The sequence below is a fragment of the Ananas comosus genome, linkage group 10 (genome assembly GCF_001540865.1).
Source record: "Ananas comosus cultivar F153 linkage group 10, ASM154086v1, whole genome shotgun sequence".
NCBI lineage: Eukaryota > Viridiplantae > Streptophyta > Magnoliopsida > Poales > Bromeliaceae > Ananas > Ananas comosus.
Window position 1 is genome coordinate 7,207,635 of NC_033630.1, and position 19,410 is coordinate 7,227,044.

At 37.6% G+C, this 19,410-nt stretch overlaps 1 protein-coding gene and 1 long non-coding RNA gene across 2 annotated transcripts; both read left to right on the forward strand.

Moving 5' to 3' along the window:
• On the forward strand, positions 1,507-19,134 carry LOC109716148. The gene is made up of 3 exons (XM_020241470.1): positions 1,507-1,734; positions 1,892-2,047; positions 17,803-19,134. Exons 1-3 carry the CDS (start codon positions 1,614-1,616, stop codon positions 18,996-18,998), a joined length of 1,473 nt encoding a protein of 490 aa, XP_020097059.1. The 5' UTR covers positions 1,507-1,613; the 3' UTR covers positions 18,999-19,134.
• Positions 11,401-12,285, forward strand: LOC109716149. Its single transcript, XR_002217854.1, has 4 exons — positions 11,401-11,691; positions 11,783-11,894; positions 11,967-12,098; positions 12,189-12,285. It is a non-coding gene; the product is annotated as an uncharacterized LOC109716149 (long non-coding RNA).

Below are 19,410 nucleotides of genomic sequence, written 5' to 3' on the forward strand. Positions count from 1 at the left end.
GCGAACGATATTAGCCAAATAAAAAAAATTGGTAAGCTAGATATAAAAAGATTCTGAGTCCTTGGGTATTATTTTCTTATTTTTTATGCTGAAACCTAGGGCCAAAAATGAATTAAAAAAACAAAAGAAGAAAAAGAAAAAAAGAAACAGTGACTATCTATGCCTATACATTAATCCCCTAAAAAAATATCATGTAGCTGTGTTTTCTTTACTTTTAAACTTTACATTGCGAAACCAACCCTTCGCCTACCCTCTACCCATAACGCCTAATTAATAGTTCACTCACCTTAATCCAATCTTTCGCTTTCCCTCCACCCATAACGTCTAATTAATGGTATACTCATCTTAATCCAACCCTTCGCCTTCCCTCCGTACATAACGTCTAATTAATAGTCCACCCATCTTAACTTTAATCTAAACTGTACGTCTAATTAATGATTCAGCCATCTTAACCCAACCTTTCCACTCACCTTAATTCAACCCTTCGCCTTCCCTCCATACATAACGTCTAATTAATGATCCACCTTTAATCTAAACTGTAAATCGTAGAAACCCACGAAAAGCCCCCTTCTCTCCTTCTCTACTTTCTCTTACTCCTCCATGAGCTCCGAGGCCAAAATCGAGCACGTTCTGTGGACGGAGTATGAGTTTGCACGCTGCATCGCCGAGCTTGGCTCTGCCATTTTCATCAAATCGAGCGTTTCTTCAAATTTCAAGAGTTCTTTTAAAAGATTTATATATTCTTTATGTTGTAGCATTGAAATTTCTAAGATAACTTTATTCAGTTTTTTCAAGTTCTTTTTATTTGCACGGTATTCAAATTTATATGTTTGTTGTGTTGAAGGTTTATTCTTTTTCCTTTTTCTATCCTTTGTTTTTTTTTTTTTCGAAAGTAAAATTCTGTATTATATTTGATGTATTAGGTTGGTTATGTTGTATATCTTTTTGTCTCTTAAATATTTATTATATAACTTTTCGTATGTTTATTTTTTTCTACTTCCATGACTCTTTTTATTAACTAATATAAGAATGTTTACAAAATTAGATTGATATATGATCTAAAAAGGTCTTCATTTTTTTTGAAGGAATAAGTATCATAGCTTACATAAAAAATGAAGGGATAAATATATAACTTATACAAAAAAGTTTAACCCTTTGATTGTTTTGATTTGATTTATAAAATGTTAATTTTTATTGAATTTTTTATCTAAATCTCTCCCAAACAGTATGTCGCTTTTCGGCTCAATAGGTTGACATACTTATTATCATTCTATGAGCATTTTGTTGCTAATCGACTTCAGCAAATTAATATACTTTTGCAAGAAGTCAATATATTTGGACTATTTTAATTTTTAAAATAATATAAATTTTTTGATATATTAGTTAGATATTAAATTTATTTTAGTAATATTTATCCGCCGCAACACGCTGGTTACTATACTAGTGTAGAATTCATTTGAATAAGAATAAGATCCCCCAACCATAGGCCACGTATACAATATGGGGCCATCTCTTATAAAGCACGCATGTATGGATATAAATATGTGCATTTAAATCAAAGAGGTGGCATTTGAGTTCGCATCTGTTCTCCTCAGTTGGTACTAGAAGACATCATGGCCAAGGGTCACCCGAGAGCTACAAGAAGGCTGGCTCTGCCGGGGTTAATGATATTCCTACTGATCCCCATTCTCTATACTCTCATACTCCGCCGCGGCGCTCACTCCCTTCACCCACGTGAGCCTCCCTGTTTCTACTAGTGATCATAACCTTTCGTTTTTAATTGCGGTTTAATACAAATTTTACTGCGATGCAATTAGTTAAATTAATGACATGCAGAACTAGTACGTCTTCTTTTTTGTTTTTAATTTTTTTGTTTATTCATGTGATGAAGTGAAGTCGCAAGTATCGCCGCGAGAAAGCAGCCTCAGCCTCAGAAGCGATGGCAAAAGCAAGAAAGAGAGGGGCAGCAGTCTCAGCCTTACGGTCGAGGAAGACGGTGCGGCTGTTGAGGAGTTCAACAAGTTCCTCACGCACAAACTGGCAAGAGGTTGTTTTATAATTTATTATAATTAATTATAGTCTCTCTTCTAATTATATATCAAGCTTAAGTAGTTCAATTGGCAGGGTTTGGTTAATAATTGTCACTCCTCAGCTATATATTCAGTACTCAGTCTACCTTTTTCACTGAGTAATTGCAACCAAGATGATAAAATGAAAGGCTCTACCTGTAAGTCTTAGCGGCTCTGCTGCTTTGAAAGGTAGATAACGCGGGGAGGCACGAAAGAGACAACAAATGAAAAAACATTTTATTATTATTAATTGGCCGATAGGGAAAACTAAACTTGACTAGGAGCGAGTGTCTTCAAGCTGCCAAGGCTTAGAACTAATTAATTCTAACACCACTGTAGTTTCTAAGATTAATTGCATACATGTTTCTATAAACATAGTAAATTACAAATACATTTCTACAAAATTTAACTTTTATATGTTATTTTCGCAAAAGTTTTAATATTTTTAAATATATCACTCTGTTTTGTTACCGTTAGAGAACTATTTATTTTTTAACAGAAGATAAGTAAAATGTCGATTTTATTATCATAAATACGTCCCTCCAAAAGCCCCAACTAGTATAATCGTGTAAAATTGTCATCTCAAAAAACTTTCAATGGTCATCTTCTTCCTCTTCTTTTTTCTCTTTAAAACCCAATCCGATCCATTATTGTTTGCAATCTCTTATCTCATTCCTTTTCTCTTAAATCTTTTCATTAAAGCATTATTATTGCAACCTCTTATCTCATTCATTTTCTCCTAAATCTTTTCTTTAAAGCAAAATAAGAAAAAATTATAAAAAAAATTGAAGGAAGCAACATGCTTTTGATATTGGCGAAGCAACACGCGTTGTGGATGAATGGATTGGAGAAATTCTAGTTACGATTTTAAAACTAGCACAAAGGAGAGAAAGGAAGAGGAAGAGGAAAAGGAGGAAGAAGAAGAGTTTTCATTGCTAGAATTTTTATTGAGAGAAAAAGACATAATATAAAAGGAATAAAAATATTAATTTATCTTATTGACTAATCAGGATTAAGTATTTTATCTATGGTTAATTAAAATTTTTTAATAGATCCTAAGAAGGACAATATTTGAAAATATTAGCATTTTTGTAGAAACAATATATGAAAATTAAATTTTGTAGAGATATATTTATAATTCATTATATTTGTAGATACCTGTATGTAATTAATCCTATTTTATAAGGGCAATATTGTAAGAAACTATCCAAAAAATAAAACAAAATAAAACTAACTATGGCACAAATAACAGATTAATCCACACAGCTCTTATGGATCTCAATTTTCTTCTCAATTCCAAAATTTTTTGTTTTGGTGATTAATTCCTTGGGGATCAAATTAAGGGCTCTTTTGAATTATCTTGTATCAATTTTGCAGGCAAAAAAATTATATATGATCGGATATATATGTAGCTAGACAGATAGAGTTTTTCTTTTGACCTTTTAAATTTGCTAACTTTGGATAAAGTCGAGTTAGATTCCATTAAAAAAGTAGTGCACAAAATAATAAAGGTGATTAAAAAGGTTTCTTCTTTTTATTATCAAACAGTTCATATAGATGCGTAAAAAAATATTTTAAGCATTTCATCGTTAGTTCACACGTACATTCTATTAAACAGAATTAATTAAAAAATAAAATAATTAACGATATAATAACATCAGTCGTATAATAAAAGTGAATTAATAACGTCAATCAGAACTATATGAGGAGATAGTTTCTAAATTTTGTGTGTGCCTGGCAGAGGCGGCTGACGGTGACACAATTTTCAAATTTGTTACTATTTACCAAACATGGCAATTTTCAAATTATGCTTCATATTTACACATCAATCGAAATTGATTATTTTGATAACCTTTGGACCCCGCAATTCTATAACTTCTCTTCGAATTAATTACACCATAATTAATGGCTTGTGCGAGCCATAACGGGCGCACAAACTTTTGAGCCAGGAAGGCTCGCGTGCCCGGGTGGGGAAATGTGGGCCAAATTTACTTCGTTGAGGAGATTGTTTGTCGCCTTACACGTGCGTGCTAATGAAGTCAATTTTTCACGACCAAATTATATATGGCATGTCAAAACATATTCTTTTTTCTTTTTTTTTTTTTTAAGTAAAGTTTTTAATGGTTTTACTAGGATCCTCCTCCTTATTTAGCTCAAGTTTAACTTAAATTAATTTTGAGCTTAAATTTAGGCTCGAGCTCGATTTGAAATTAATTTAAGCTGTGCTCGAGCGAGTTTAATTTCGAATCGAGTGAGCTCAAGTTCTAAATGCGCAGTTTGAAATTCTTAATATCATGCAATCTATAATTTAGTTTTTATAAAATATTATATAAAATTTAATACAAAAATATATCTAATAGTTCAACATACAAAATAAATTTATAAAATATGATATTATAATATTGAAAAAATTCACATTTGCCAGTCCTATCCGTTTCTCACGGTCCGAATTGACGAACCAATTTGTAATTACATGTTTGATTAGGACTGTCTGCACATGCATCTCCGCGAATCATCTCATCTTTGATCCCCTCGTAGTTAAGAGCTTGTTCATCATGGTCAGCTTAATTAAACTCTAATTAATATATATAAAAAAAAAAGAAAAACAAAAATGAATTATTATTATACAAACTATTGAATTAATCATATTTACATGAAAAAAAAATAATTTTAAAATATTATAGTATTGTCAACGTAAATGAGAAAATGCATTTAGTAATATTTGCGAAATAAACTTTAGTTTTGAGCTGATTAAAATATTCGCTTTTACGACAGACAAACTCTTTAATTATAAGTGCGCCGTTCGTGGGCGCGCAGCTTGCATTCGACTTATATCAAATAAGCTAGCTAGTTTGAGATTGGCTTGCTTGTTAATTTACTAGCTAGATATATAGCTCAAACTTATGATTGTTTTTGCTCACTCGTATATGAGATAAGCAAACTCGAGATAGCCATTTGCCTAGCTAGCACAATTATATTGCGGAGAAAGTGAAGATGCAGAATAGAAAAGTAGAGATAAGATTATATTAAAATAGTTAAAATAAAGCCTTATTTGGCAACGTGGCCATTCTTCTATTTTTAAAACGCTATTTCTATATAATTAATTATATCGACGAAATATCTTTTTTTCTTACCGTCATTATTAGTTAGCTAGCTTGTAACATATATATATTCCTGCAAAGTGATGGATGACAACTTATTCATAGAAATTTTGAAAATAAAAAAAAGTTAATTTTAAGATCTCACATTATATGTAAGAATTATAAACAATTGGGAAACCCTTTTTGACACTTAATTATTTACCATAGTAGGCCTAGGTAGTTTGTTGGTGGCTACGGGCTAGAGCATATAAACTACCTGGTGGGTCGGGTCCCGGAGAGAAAATTGTTGGATTAATCCTTTGTTCTCCACAGAAAACGTGGGATTCTATATAATTAATATTTAATTTCTTAACAAATAATTGGTTGTTACGTGTAGATCATCATGCATGATGGAGGCAGTCTATATTATAACATTTACACAATATTATTTATTTCTAACTAATCATATTTTTTCTTTTGAGAGAAAATTAAAAAAATATTGTTCTAATAACCATTATGGGATGGATGAACCTAAAAGAACGGATCTGATTGATCGAAAATACCACATCAGTAATATAATTGGTGCATTTTAGACCTTTTCTTATGGGAGGGGACAATTTGGCGCTCTCATGATGTCGCTTGTTTGCCAAGCCGTCCTCAATTCATAGCTTCTTATTATGTTTTAATGCTTTGAGTATGATTGACGATGGCAAGGAATGTCTCGGAAAAGAACTGTTTGTGACCAAATGTCGACATAAATTTTTTTTTGTGAGAAAGAGGTAGCACGCTACCAGCTTCATTCATTGGACTGATGAATTAAGCTACAAGTATTCCAGCCGGACTCCTCTATATATGTATATGTTATATGAATTTGTATACATAATACTAGATGTCAACGGGTCGGATTCGGGGCGGGTTTTTAAAAACCTGAACCCGACTGCCAAATCCGAAATCCGAACCCGAACCCGATGGATTTTAAAAATCCATATCCAAACCCAAACTCGGACAAAAATTCAAAACCCGAACCCGAATCCAAATGCTTCTCTTTTAGGTCTAAGCCTGTACTGGAATTAAACAAAGAAAAATTACAAAAAATATGAGTTCCATTGCCTAACAAACCATAAGAGCAAAACAAAAGTTAAAAAAGACATATAGATCTAAAGAATCAACTCATAAGAATTAGAAAACTAAAATTAAAAATACTAATTAAGAAAAAACAAAACAAAATTTTTTTAAAAAAGTTAAAAAGAAATGATAGTTTCATAGCACAACATCCCATAAAAACTAAAAGATTACTAATTAAGAGAAAAAGAAAATAAAAAATTTCTAAAATTTTTTTTAAAAAAAGATAGTTCCATTGTCCAAAAATCCATAAGACTAAGAAATTAAAGTTAAAAATATTAATTAAGAGAAAAATAAAACAAAAGGTATCTAAAAAGTTAAAAAAGAAAAAATAGTTCCGTTGCCTAATAACCCACAACATCTAAGAGAGTGAAGTTAAAAATACTAACTAAGAAAAAAATAAAATAAAAATTTTTAAAAAAAATTAAAAAGAAAAGATAACTTTATTACCGAACAACGCACTAGAATTAAAAGACTAAACTTAAAAAATAAAAAAAGAAGACATATAAATATGAAGAATCAAAAAAACCCACGTAAAAAAAAAAGCAACCTTAATTCTCAAATTTTCTTTTAAAAAAATTCTCACATTTTTTTATCTTAGGTTTGCATTTCTGGTTCTTGAGGAGGAAGCAACAAGCCGAAATATTCTCTTGACCTCTTGGGGAGGAATTAATAGGAGATTACAACCACTTCGCTTGTTCTCTAGAATTCGGGTTAGGATTTGGGGAGGATTTGGAAAAGTTTTGAAGTTTGAATATTAGGGTTTGGATTATAAAAATATGTATTTTGGTTTGGGTTATAAAAGTATAAGTATTTTTTTTTATGAGTGAGGCTACTATGCTTTTGGAAGCACGGAGCCTTTCATACTTCCAGGTCGTTTTCGATGTTGCGATTTTCGAATCGTCGATTGGCTCCGTTAAACTTGATCTAGAGTATTTGAAGTATCTAGAAAATAAATTTTATGATTTTTCGATATCATTTGCCTAGTGATCGAAGGGGCTCAAAATCAATAATTTTAATAGCTGTAGTGAGCCGTTTGCAAGTTTAACGGTGTAGAAATACCCAAATCACGTGAAATTTTGATAGAAAATTCTTTATACTATATAAAACAAGATCAATATCTTTGATCTAAAATTTTAATGTCATATTATCACGTTTGTAAGATTTTTATTTTCAGCCGTTGATTTTGAACCCCTTCGTTCACTAGGCAAATAATATCGAAAAATCACATAATTTATTTTCTAGGTACTTCAAATACTCTAGATCAAGTTTAACGGAGCTGATCGACGATTCGAAAGTCGCAACATGGAAAACGACCTGGAAGCACGGAAGGCTCCGTGCTTCCAGAAACACACTCTTTGTTTTTTAACCTTTAGATTCAGATCTAATGGTTTAAAACTTTTTTATATATTAAATTATATTAAATTTGTTTGGATTTAAGTTCGGGTTCAGATTTTTTTAGAATATCCATACCTAATCCGTTGGGTTTTTTTTTTTAATATCCATATATGAATCCATATCCATTTTACATCGGATAAAATCCACTCCGTTCGGGTCTGGATTCGGATAAAATTCAAGTATCCATATCCATTTACATCTCTACTATATAGTTATGTACATGAAAACTATCACTTGATATACCAAGTAAATTTCAAAAGTTTACTTAAGAAATCATAAATTAGAAAATTAATAAAATAAAAATATAAATTGTCGCTAAAAACCTGAGTGTTCAAACCGACAAACCAAATGGACACCATACAAAAATTCTTGATTTGTTTGGTTTGGTATTCCACACCATTAGTTTTGTTTTGCTTTTGAATTTTTCAAATCGAATTTGGTTGGTTCGGTTTCAATTTATCTTGTAACTCGAGCCAAACCGAACCATCCACACCCCTAATCATATCTAACAAATGGTGTCTACGTTGTTTGCTTACATTGACAGAATACAATAAAATAAAATAAAATAAAATAAAATAAAATAGAAATTACACAAATACCCTATCAATATTTAGAGATTCAGTAATTCTAAATTTTAAATTTGGGCAATTTCACCCTTCAACTTATCAAACAGCTTAATTCATTCTTCTTATAAAACATAGTTATTTAGTAAAAAGAAGAGCATCTATTCTCAGCACGTCCCGCATTTGATATTTTTCAGTCTTGAAAACACATTGAAACCATTTTTTTGCATTCTATTGTTCCAAAAAAAAAAAATCAAGATGTCCGCAATTTAATTATTCTTCAAATCTAGCATTTTATTCTATCTATGAGAAGAAAGAGAGATTTTTCTTATCTTTTGATGCTTTACAAAATCTCATCTAAGCTTGGTCACCACCATCACAATTATTCAATTAGCAAATTTGCAAGAGCCAGCTGAACAATGGTCTAGTTGTCTATATATATATATTTTTGAAAAAAATGTAGCTTGCTACCTACTTCATTCATTAAGTGATATGAACTGAGCATACAAAATAGAAGCAGCTAAGGCTTCTGAAAAGCATATAAGAGGAGGTAGAGGTAAGACGTAAGAAAGAAGTGGCAAGGTAGGGAAAGAGAGAGAAGAGAGAGAAACTAGTGTAATGTCAGAGCAGAGCAGTCCAATTGTCCAATAGCAGTTTGACACATTCTAGCGACCGGGTGGCATTGGGCAGATTTGTCCAGAAGACGAAGTTGTTTCTGTCCCTCCAGACCACCCATCAGATTGCAGCCAGAGTGGTCAGACCTTTTGTCCGTATTTGATGTACAGGGATGGTAGAGAGTCTGGCCCAGAGACTTCGGACGTCCCCCATGAGGTCGTCTGGTACATCCAATCCTTTCACATAGAAGAGAAGGTAACGTACAAAAACACATTTGCAGAATAAGTGGTCACAGCATTCCGGTAGTACAGCACATAGGACGCAGTGTTGCTTTACGTGCATGCCTTGGCGAAGCAATCTATCGGCAGTGGGTAATCTCTTTCGGAGAAGCAGCCGAATGAAAACTTTGATTTTTACCGAAATTTTCAGACTCCAGATGTGTTGGTACGTCGGTACTCGCAGTCTAGCATCAGTAAGGAATACGTATAGGGATTTAACAGTAAATAGCTGGTTGGAGGTCCACCTCTGTTTTGTTGAATCCGGTCCATTACGTGGGCAGTGGCTCAGTAGCAAGACTTTAAGCCTCGCTAGCTGTCTACGGTTTTCGTCAGATTCGGACACCACGAAACCGTGGCATATGAAGCGCCATCTCCATCCATTGGAGTTCCAGCATTAGGAGACTCGGGCCTCCATGTTCGTAATTCTCCGATAGATGTTAGGGAATAGGATGCTTAGGGGGGTTTTTCAAATCCAGATGTCAGACCACAGTCTGATAATTTTTTCGTCACCTAACTCGTAGGTAACTCCACATTTAAACACATCTCGGCAACAGATTACACATTTCCACCACTGTGAGTAAGGAACGAAGGCACTTCCCTCGTGCAGTGGCCTTTTTCTGACATAGTAGAGGGTCCTTATCAATTTGCACCACAGAAGATTAGGCTCATTGAAAAAGCACCACCACCATTTACTTAAAAGAGTGAGATTCATAAATTCCAAATCTTTGATTCCTAATCCACCTTCTTTTTTGCTTTTGCAGACGGATTTCCAGTTGACCAGACATGAACCACCAGCGATTGTGGAGCACTCTTTCCAGAAGAAGGCTCTTCAGAGCGCGTCTATCCGGTGCAGTACCCACTAAGGTGCTTTGAAGATAGACAGGTAGAAGAGAGGCAAATTGGTGAGAACCGAGTTGACTAGAGTGAGTTTTCCCCCAAATAATAGGAGTTTAGCTTTCCAGCCTTCGATTCTCTCCCCTATATGATTAATGACCACAGCTCAGTCCTCCTTAAGAAGTTGCTATTGTGCAGAGGTAGTCCTAGATAGAGGAATGGTAGCTTGCCGACTTTGCATCCTATAATGTTAGCGAGTCTTTCGGCTTTGCGTGAGTTGGCCCCCACGTAGTACAATTCCGATTTGTCTTTGTTAATTCGTAGACCAGAGGCCCATTCAAAAGTATTCCAAAGAAACAGGAGGTTGTGTATGAAGCGTTTCCTTGGCTTGCAGAAGTTGATTGTGTTATCGGCGTATTGGATTAGCACCGTCTGGCACTCATCAGATAGTCCAATATCGCGCAGCAGGTTGTTCCTCCTTGCAGTTTCAGTCAACCTTGCTAGGCAGTCAGCCACCGGTAAGAAGAGATAGGGGGAGAGAGGGTCCCCCTGTCCGAGTTCCTTCCTTGCTTTCATTCATGGGGTTGGAGTATCGTTCACTAGAATGGCTACTTTGGCGTTGCAAATACATTATTCAATCCAAGCCCACCATTTGTCACTGAAACCAAGCCAGTGCAGTATACTTTTAAGAAATGACCATTTGACGTTGTTAAAGGCTTTCTCAAAATCGACCTTGATGCTTGCACATTCCTTACCGGCTTTAGAGCACCAGTTTACTAATTCGCTTGCTGTGACAAACGAGTCAGCTAACAGCCGGCCTTTGAGAAAGGCCGATTGTGTTGGGAAAATGATGGATGGCAGAGTAAGCGCAAGTCTATTGGCCAGAACTTTGGAGATGATTTTATGTATCCATTAAGGAGGCTAATGGGTCAGAAGTCTTTGGCCTTGCATGTTCCTTCTTTTTTGGAGATGAGGCATACGTATGAGTAATCTGTAGGGCCAGTGAATAGTTTATCGTCCTGTAGGTCAGAAAAGACCAAAAAGATGTATTCTTTCACCACCTCCCAAAAGGTTTGAAAGAAAATTAGCGAAAAACCGTCCGGCCCGAGGGCCTTCTCGCTGCCTAGTTGGAAGGTTGCTGTCTTGACTTCGTCGAGGGTAAATGGTGCTGTTAGGGAGTCGAGGTCCATCACTCTGTTAGAGTAATAGAGCTCGCTCCAGTTTCCGAAGGATGGTGTGATTTCCTCTGCACTGCCGAGCACTCGTTTAAAAAATTGGAAGAAGTAGGATCTCTTGTGTTCTTCGTTGGCGATTTGCTGATTGGCGTCATCAACGATGAGTTCGATCGTATTGTTACGCTTTCGACCGTTGGCAATAGCGTGAAAAAATTTGGTGTTACCATCACCCTCCTTTAGACAGAGCTGTTTAGCCCTAGTTGTAGTATCCTTATACCTATGTATAGGATGACACGTGCCCCCATGCATGCATGCATGCATGCTTATTCATCAGAGGGTTGCAACATCTGCCTCCTTAATTAACTTTGCATTTTCTTCTCTCTCTCTCTCTAGAACCGAGTGTGTGCAAGGTGGAGTTCGGGTGGAGTTTCGTCGCCGACGTGGTGCCGCGGAGCCGTTCGGGCGCACGTTGTGTCGTATTGGTGCTGTGAGGAGCTTGGGCGGGCGTGGATTTCTGTCGTCCTCGACTTTGCGCCGACTCTTGAGGATCTATCGAGGTGAGTGCTCTGTGGAATTGCTGCGCATACTTCGGATATCATCAATTCGAGCTTAAGTGCTGATTCGCAGGATCTTGTCGTTGACTGTTAGTATTTCAGCTCGTACGCGACGTAAGAGCATCGGATTTCGACGAGATTTAGTTCGTTGAAACCGAGACTTCGAGACGAATTCATAGGATCCTTACTCGCCCGATTTGGAGAAGGTTTGCTCTGTCGAAATCCCTTTTTACTGAGTTACTGTTTGCCGAGCAGATTTCAGAGATGCTGTTTCGCAGGTTCCAGCGTCGACGTTTCGTATTCTGGCCCGTTCTCTGCGTAGGAGCGTCGGAATTCAGCGAAACCTGGACCATTGGATTCGTGACTTTGAGACGAAGCTTCAGAACCCTTGTTTGCTGAATTTGGATAAGGTTAGCTTGGTCGGATTTAATGCTTTCTTCGCTGCTGTTTTCTGGACAGATTTCGTGATTTTGAGTGTAATTGGGTTTACTTCTTCGCAGCAGGAGAACCGGGGACTTCGACGGACCAGCGAGGGATCATTTTGGATCCGGGCCACTTTCTTCGCTGCCAGGAGTTGCTTGAGAGGTGGGTTACATCGGTTTTGACTCCTAAGTTCTAATCGTCGACATGTATAGTTTTCAATTTTTGGATAATCTATTCTAGCTCGAATTCATGGATTAAATGGTAGATTGCATATCTGAATTTGGAGCATGTGGTAATAAATTGAATAGGTTATACATGTTGGACTTGGGAATTGAATTAGGAGAAAACTTGCGATTTGGACCTGTCACTTGATTAAACTGCCTGATTTAGCTCTAGGAGCCGTTATTAAATTGTACTGTCGCAGTATCCTCGAGACGAGTACTCCAGGTGGTTTAGTATACATTTACGCTCGTGCTGGTATGCCGAGTGAATTTTTACAGTGTTGTTCAGGTTGTTCCGGACTGTGGGGTGCCGTTAGAGTGACGGTGGACCCGTATCGCCTTTTTGGCGTCAGATTGTGCTGAGAGCACGTTACTCGTTGGTTGTTAGACCAGTTAGAGTCGATTTCTTGACTTTGGCTTTTCAGAGCCTGTTTGAGCTCGACAGAGATACGCTGCATACTCGGTTGGGTAGCGCCCACGAGTGCCACTCCGGAGTCAGGCTTGTGCTTTCGCGTTGGTGTCGCTCATGCCAGTTGGACTTGCTCTCCACGGACCAGTTAGTGTGGAGGTAGCTGGACAGTCACAACGGGGCAGGGACGGGTGTATTCACAGTCCCCGGGACGGGTATGTTTACAGTCCCGATTGGATTGGGTCAAATTGGACAATTCCTGCAGTTGGTTAGTATAGAGCATGATAGTGTAGTAATTGATAGCGGTAGAGTTTACTTCCTGCTTTTCTGACTACTCTTGCTCCCTTCTGTAGACTTAGTGGGTAGACCGATGTTGTTTTGGGCGGCACCCACTGAGGACTACCTGTTTTTACAGTAGTTCTCACGCCCAGTTGTTACTCCTGTTTTGCAGAGCCACAGGTGCCGGCTGCTGCATCTTCCGCCGACCAGGATCGAGGCAAGGGCGTTGCGAGCTAGAGCCCTACCCGACAGTCAGAGCTAGAGGCTTTCCCCTACTGCAGGTAGTTGTTGTTTTGGAGTTTATGTACATAGTTGTTTAACTCGCCAATGCGAGTAGCCTTGTATTTTGGATTCTAGCTATGTATATGAAACTCAGTTATTTAGTTTTTGAGCAGCTCTATGCTACTGTTTGTAGTATCGTATTTCTTCAGGTACTTTGACGCTTCGTATACAGGGGAAATTCCTTTGTATACGGCGGATTTGTCGGCGTGCCCGGGGAACGAGATATCCGGGGCGTGACACTAGTCCTCCAAAGGATTTCTTCCTCCTTTAAGATAAGCTGGAGTTGTGATTTGAGCTCAGCCCGCTTGTCCAGTGTATCCTGAGGCAAGTTTTGTAGTTTCTCTAGTTGGTCAATAGTTTGAAGTTCCGTCAGTAAGTGCTTCTTAGCTAGGGAGATGCAGTGGAAGTGCGTCCTGCACCATTCTTTTATTCAAACTCTGCAGTGCCTAAGCTTAGCCGTGATAGCGAGGATGGCCGAATTCTTGCGAGAGACTTCGTTCCACTAGGCCGGTACATTGGAAATGAAATCCTCCTTAGTGAGCCAAACATGCTCAAATCGGAATCATCGTGGCGCGGGAGGGAGCCCCGTTGTAAGCATGATCGTGGTATGGTCAGAAGTGATCCTAGGGAAAGTTTTAACTTTGCAAAGAGGGAAGGATTGGTCCCATTCCGTTGAGACAAGGAATCTGTCGAGCTTGGCCAGGGAGGGTCTGTGTTGCATATTCGACTAAGTAAAATTTTGATTAGACAAAGGTAGATCGATGACCGCGAGATTACTGATGAGGTCAGAGAACATGGCCATAGCTTTAGAACTCCAAGGGTTTCCTTTCCTTTCAGATTGGTTCGTCGTGAAGTTGAAGTCTCCACATATTACCCAATTGGAAGAGTATGTGTTATTGAGGGAGAGCAGTTCGGAACAAAACTCGTCTTTGCCATCCCATGATGGAGGCCCGTAGACGTTCGTGACCTAGAAGGATTTTCCACTTGCGAGGTGAGTTAAGTAGAGAGTCAGCGAGTACCTTCGCACTAAAACTTCGGAGCATCAAAAGAATTTCAAACTCCAACACGTGATTAAGCCACCGGAAGCCCCTATTGCAATGATGAAGCTCTAAAGCATCGAAAGTCATTGTACATTTATCCAAAAAAAACTATGTACTTTCCATTTTGCTCTTAGAAATTGGACAAAATGTGTTAGAATTATCTATACTTTTACATAAGTCATGAGTTCAATTTTCATATGCTGTGAATTTTGTGCGGGTTTGATTTCTGCATATTGCGAATTTATATAGGTCTTAGGGAAAGGGAGAATTGGTGGGATAATCATCCTGTCCTACGGCGGGAGGTCGGGATAGGTCGAGTTATGTTCAAAGCGACGGAAGGCTGGTTGGACCTAGTTATTGTTGGCTTAAAGAGACTAGCATCCTGTCTTATAGTGGGAGGTCGGGTTGGATTGAATCATATTTGAAATAGCGAGAGGCTGATTAGGCCAAATTAATTGAGACTCTTGAGTGATGTGTCTGTTCGCTTCAAGTAAATTGGTTATATTTTTTTAATAGCTTGAGCTTTTGAAATTAATTGTTAGTGCCAATGATCCGACAAAATTTTCCATCCAAATATTCAAAATTTTGCTATTGGCCACCTAGGTTCGTATTTTTAACAACATGAAATGACTAATATTACTAAAATGATCAAGAAACAATAAGAACATATTCTAACAGTGGAGAAGTATTTTTTTGATATTAAAATTTAGTTTGCAGTACACAAATTGATTCTTAGGCTTCGTTTGGAATTGCGGGGAGATTGCGTTACGTGTGGTGAGAAAGTACGTTGGAAAAATACCCTGTTTGTTTCCGTAATATTGCGTTCCGCATATCGCGATGAGTCGGTTACGATATATTTTTTGCGATCCCACCGGAGAACGCAGAAGCATATCCCTATATGCTTTTTTCTCAACTCGATTTTATCTAATAGCGTTAGATAGACCTCAATACCAAACTAAGCCTTAGTACTTGAATTAAATGTGATAATTATAGTCATGTATACTCATGAAATTGATTTTTGATATCAAGAAGACATATATATAACTAACATGCATCGTTTATGTTTGTTGACCCAGTGGCTAATACTAATCATTTTAAAATTTCAAAATACGAATCAAGATGATTAATTGCAAAATTTTAAAAGATTAGATGATAAATAAAAAGTTTTAAAAGTTTAGGTGGCTACCTATAAATGGGTAAGAATTGAACGGTTTTGATTACTTTGGCCCTTATAAAGTTGTTAGTTGCTTCATTGAAAGCCCTCTTCCTGAAAAATATATTAAAATTAGTGTAGTAACTCGTGCGATACGGTGGATAGATAATAGAAGAAAAAACAGAAAATATTGAAGAGGAAAAAGAAAGGACTTTGGAAAATAAAAATTCAAGCGTGTGTGTGTGTTTTTTTTTTTTAGTGAAATGTATGAATTGAACTAACCAATATGACTATTTAAAACAGATAACTGCCCAGAATAATCATTCAAATGAAAAACCTGTAAAGATCGTATGAAGATGGAGATGATAATGTTGCGATGATGACGACGATAGCGATGAAAACCTTATAAAAGTTTGCAGAATTTTGCCGCCTTTTGGATATGGGATGGTCAGAAGTTGCGGACCAGAATTGCCACATCAATTATGAAATTAAAACTAACCTCTAAATTAATCAAAATAATGCATATAAATAAAATCCTTGGTTGATGCAACCACCAAATCAAAAACAATGCAAATAAATTAAATCCTAAGTGGATACATAGAAAGAATTCAAGATTAAAATAAAGAAAAGAAAAATTAGGTTTAGGGTTTCGTTTTCCAAACCTACTCCTCAATCCGTACATTATTGTTGTCCAATTAGCTTACTCTACTGAAAAAGCCGTTCGATTACCTTCTTTTTCCATAATCTGAAGAGATCGACATAGATAAAAACCCTAGAAGCACTTTCTTGATTAGGGATGGTCGAGTCGAGTTAGCTTGGCACGGATTAGGGCTTTTAGGATTTTCTTGCTCTTCCCCAATCTCTAGATCTGAAAGTAATAACTATTTATCTTCTTCTCTTTTAATTTTGTAGGTTATGAATTGTTTAAAAGAGAAGAAAGGACTAATATTTTTTTTGAGAGATAGGTAGCACGCTACCCGCTTTGTTTATTTCATTTAGAAATAAACTTAGTTAGAAATGTGAATCAACTAGGATTCGAACTTGGGTCTCGGGTACTAACCACCAAGCCCTTTGCCACTTGCTCTAGGGACGGTCGGTAAGAAAGGACTAATATTGAAGAGGAAAAAATTGGAACGTATAAATTAAAGAGCACATTGATTACAGGTCATTGAATAGAAAGGAGGGGAAGGGAAAAGCCAAGAGTAAAGATTAGTTTAAAAAAAAGTTAGTGAGGGTAAAGGAAAACTTACCACGTGGCAAAAATATTGAAAATTCATATAGGTTGAATAGAGAGGAGGGGAGGAGAAAAGCCAAGAGTAAAGATCAGTTCAAAAAAAGAGCTAGTAAGGATGAAGAAAAATTTGCTACGTGACAAAAATATTTAGAATTCATATAGGTTAATAGACGATTTCACAGTTACGAAGTATTACGTCCCCTTGCACAATTATTGAAATGGCAGTGCAATACCGCATATTGTAGCTATCTTTAGTTTCCTCAGTCATCGACTCTTCAATTAAATAAGCTTAAACTAAAAGAAAATAATCCACAATTGTTGATATGGCAGTACTCTCGCGCTCATTGTAGCAATCTTAGCCAGGTTTCCTTAATCATCAACTCTCAATTTAATAAACTTAACTTAAAATAATTGTCCAGGTCCGAAAAGTTGGGAGAGAGAGAACTTTCTTCTTTTTTCTTTTTTCTTTTTTTTTTTTTTTTTTTTTTTAAGAAATCTGGTAGGCACCACGCTAGCCAACCAACAAATCAACTATGTGCACAGTGCTCAAAAGAAATAGAACACTCAAGGAAGTACCTAGTTAAGACAAATGATTAGTTTTTTGGGCAACTGGATATTCCAATCAATCTCTTTAATAAGCATTTGAAATTGTGATTAAAAAATCATCAATTGTAGAATCTTTTCTTGAGAAGATGTGCATTTGTATGTGCTTCAAAATTGATGGAAACTAAATTGTAGTTATTTTCAGCAATATTAAGTCAATTAATTAAGATTGATAAAGAGAAAATACAGAAAATAATTAAGCTGGACAGTTGAACGATGTGTGCGCTCAGATAAGCAAAGCTGAACGAAAATTTAAGAGAAATTGATTTAACAACATACTAGCGCAAACTGTACTCAGCAATTGCATAGTAACTATAAGAAACTTGTCCTCCAAGAATAAATTTTATTAGTTTTGTCGCTATTGCGGCTTTGCTCGGTCTTTGCTCTTGATCTAATCGATTCTTGAATAGAAAGTTAAAGGCTGATCTATTCCAAATATTATTTATAATTTGTTATAATGATTTAAACAGGTGAAGCCCAGAGCGAGCTCAGCCAGAATGGCATATCTTGCACGTCTGATAGGAGCTCCGATGTATGCATCACCTCAGCCGCCGTGAGGATAGCCACATCTGCCTCCTCCTCCTCCCACTCGTTGTCCGCAGTCTACCTTGTCGGCAACCAACAATTGCCTCGCAACTCCGACATTATTTTCCGCCCGTATCCAAGGAAGTTCGACCCTGAAGCAATGCAGGAAACTTCGCCTATTCAAATCGTCGGCGGCCATCCGAACCCCCCGCCCTGCGACATCACCCACCCCCTCCCTGCCGTCATCTTCTCCACCGGTGGCTTCGCCGGCAACTTCTTCCACGATATCAACGATCTCATCATCCCCTTATTCCTCACGACGGGCCACCTCCGCTCCCGCATCCGCCTCGTTGCCACAGACTTCAGACCTTGGTGGGCGCACAAGTACCGCCGCGTCCTCTCCCGCCTCGCTGCGGATGAAATTATAGCCGCCTCTTCCGCCTTCGCTGACGTCGGCCCTGCCAAAGTCCACTGCTTCCCAGCAGCCATTGTTGGCCTCAAGTACCACGGAAACCTTGCATGCAACGTGTCCGACGCTCCGAGCGGCATCTCCGTGCAGAAGTTCCGTCGCTTCCTCCACGAGGCCCTCTCCCTCAAGGCGGATCGGGTAGTTCGAGCCGAGGAGCCGACCGTGGTCCTCATCTCGCGGCGTAACTCACGAGCGCTGCTAAATGAAGACGAAATAATTGAGACGGCGAGAGAGATCGGCTTCCGCGTGGAGATTGCCGCTCCGAAGAGAATGTGGAAGATGGAAAGCTTCGCGGAGCTGGTAAACGGATGTGGGGTCTTGATGGGGGTTCATGGTGCTGGACTGACGAATATGGTATTCCTTCCGCCGGGGGCTGTACTGCTGCAAGTGGTGCCGTGGGGGCTCGACTGGGCGTCGGAGGTGTACTATGGTCAGCCGGCACAACAAATGGGGCTACAGTATGTTGAGTACCACATAGAGGTGCAGGAGAGTACCTTGTACGACAAGTACCCAGGGGATCATCCAATTCTCGCCGATCCGTGGTCGATCAACAATCAAGGATACAACGTGAGCAAGCCGGTGTACGTTGATGGGCAGAATTTGAGACTAAATTTGACGCGGTTCAGGGAGACACTGCTGCTAGCTTTCCAATTGCTCCCGCGACCATCGTGAGTATGCCGATTAAGGGCGAACAATTAATTAAACAAGAAAAAACAATTCTATCTGCTCGATGCCATTATGTGAATAATATACCGAGAAATTAAGTCTTCTTAAATCTTAATTAATACCGATTATTAATTTCTTGTTAGACGTGTCACTGTTAACCGGTCAGAGTGCCATTTCTTGGACATCTAATTAATTCTTTCAAAAAATTTAAAAAGGGTAAATGAAAGAAATCTCAATAAGGCTATTTTAGTTTGATGACAGTGTCTTCTTGGCGCGTGATATGATCCACGAAATAAAATTGTTCACAGAAGACTCTTCTGAATATTTAAAGAATGAACAACTACTTAATTATGAACATATTACATGCCGTTCATGTCGCGCTTGTAACTAGCTAGAATTGTAATTGATAATCAATTTG

What these genes read in the sequence shown, in the direction of transcription:
- LOC109716148 (XM_020241470.1), top strand. Translation starts at nt 1,614, where the DNA reads ATGGCCAAGGGTCACCCGAGAGCTACAAGAAGGCTGGCTCTGCCGGGG. An exon ending in CGCTCACTCCCTTCACCCAC is followed by an intron (nt 1,735 to 1,891) that starts GTGAGCCTCCCT and finishes CATGTGATGAAG; the next exon opens with TGAAGTCGCAAGTATCGCCG. An exon ending in CACGCACAAACTGGCAAGAG is followed by an intron (nt 2,048 to 17,802) that starts GTTGTTTTATAA and finishes TGATTTAAACAG; the next exon opens with GTGAAGCCCAGAGCGAGCTC.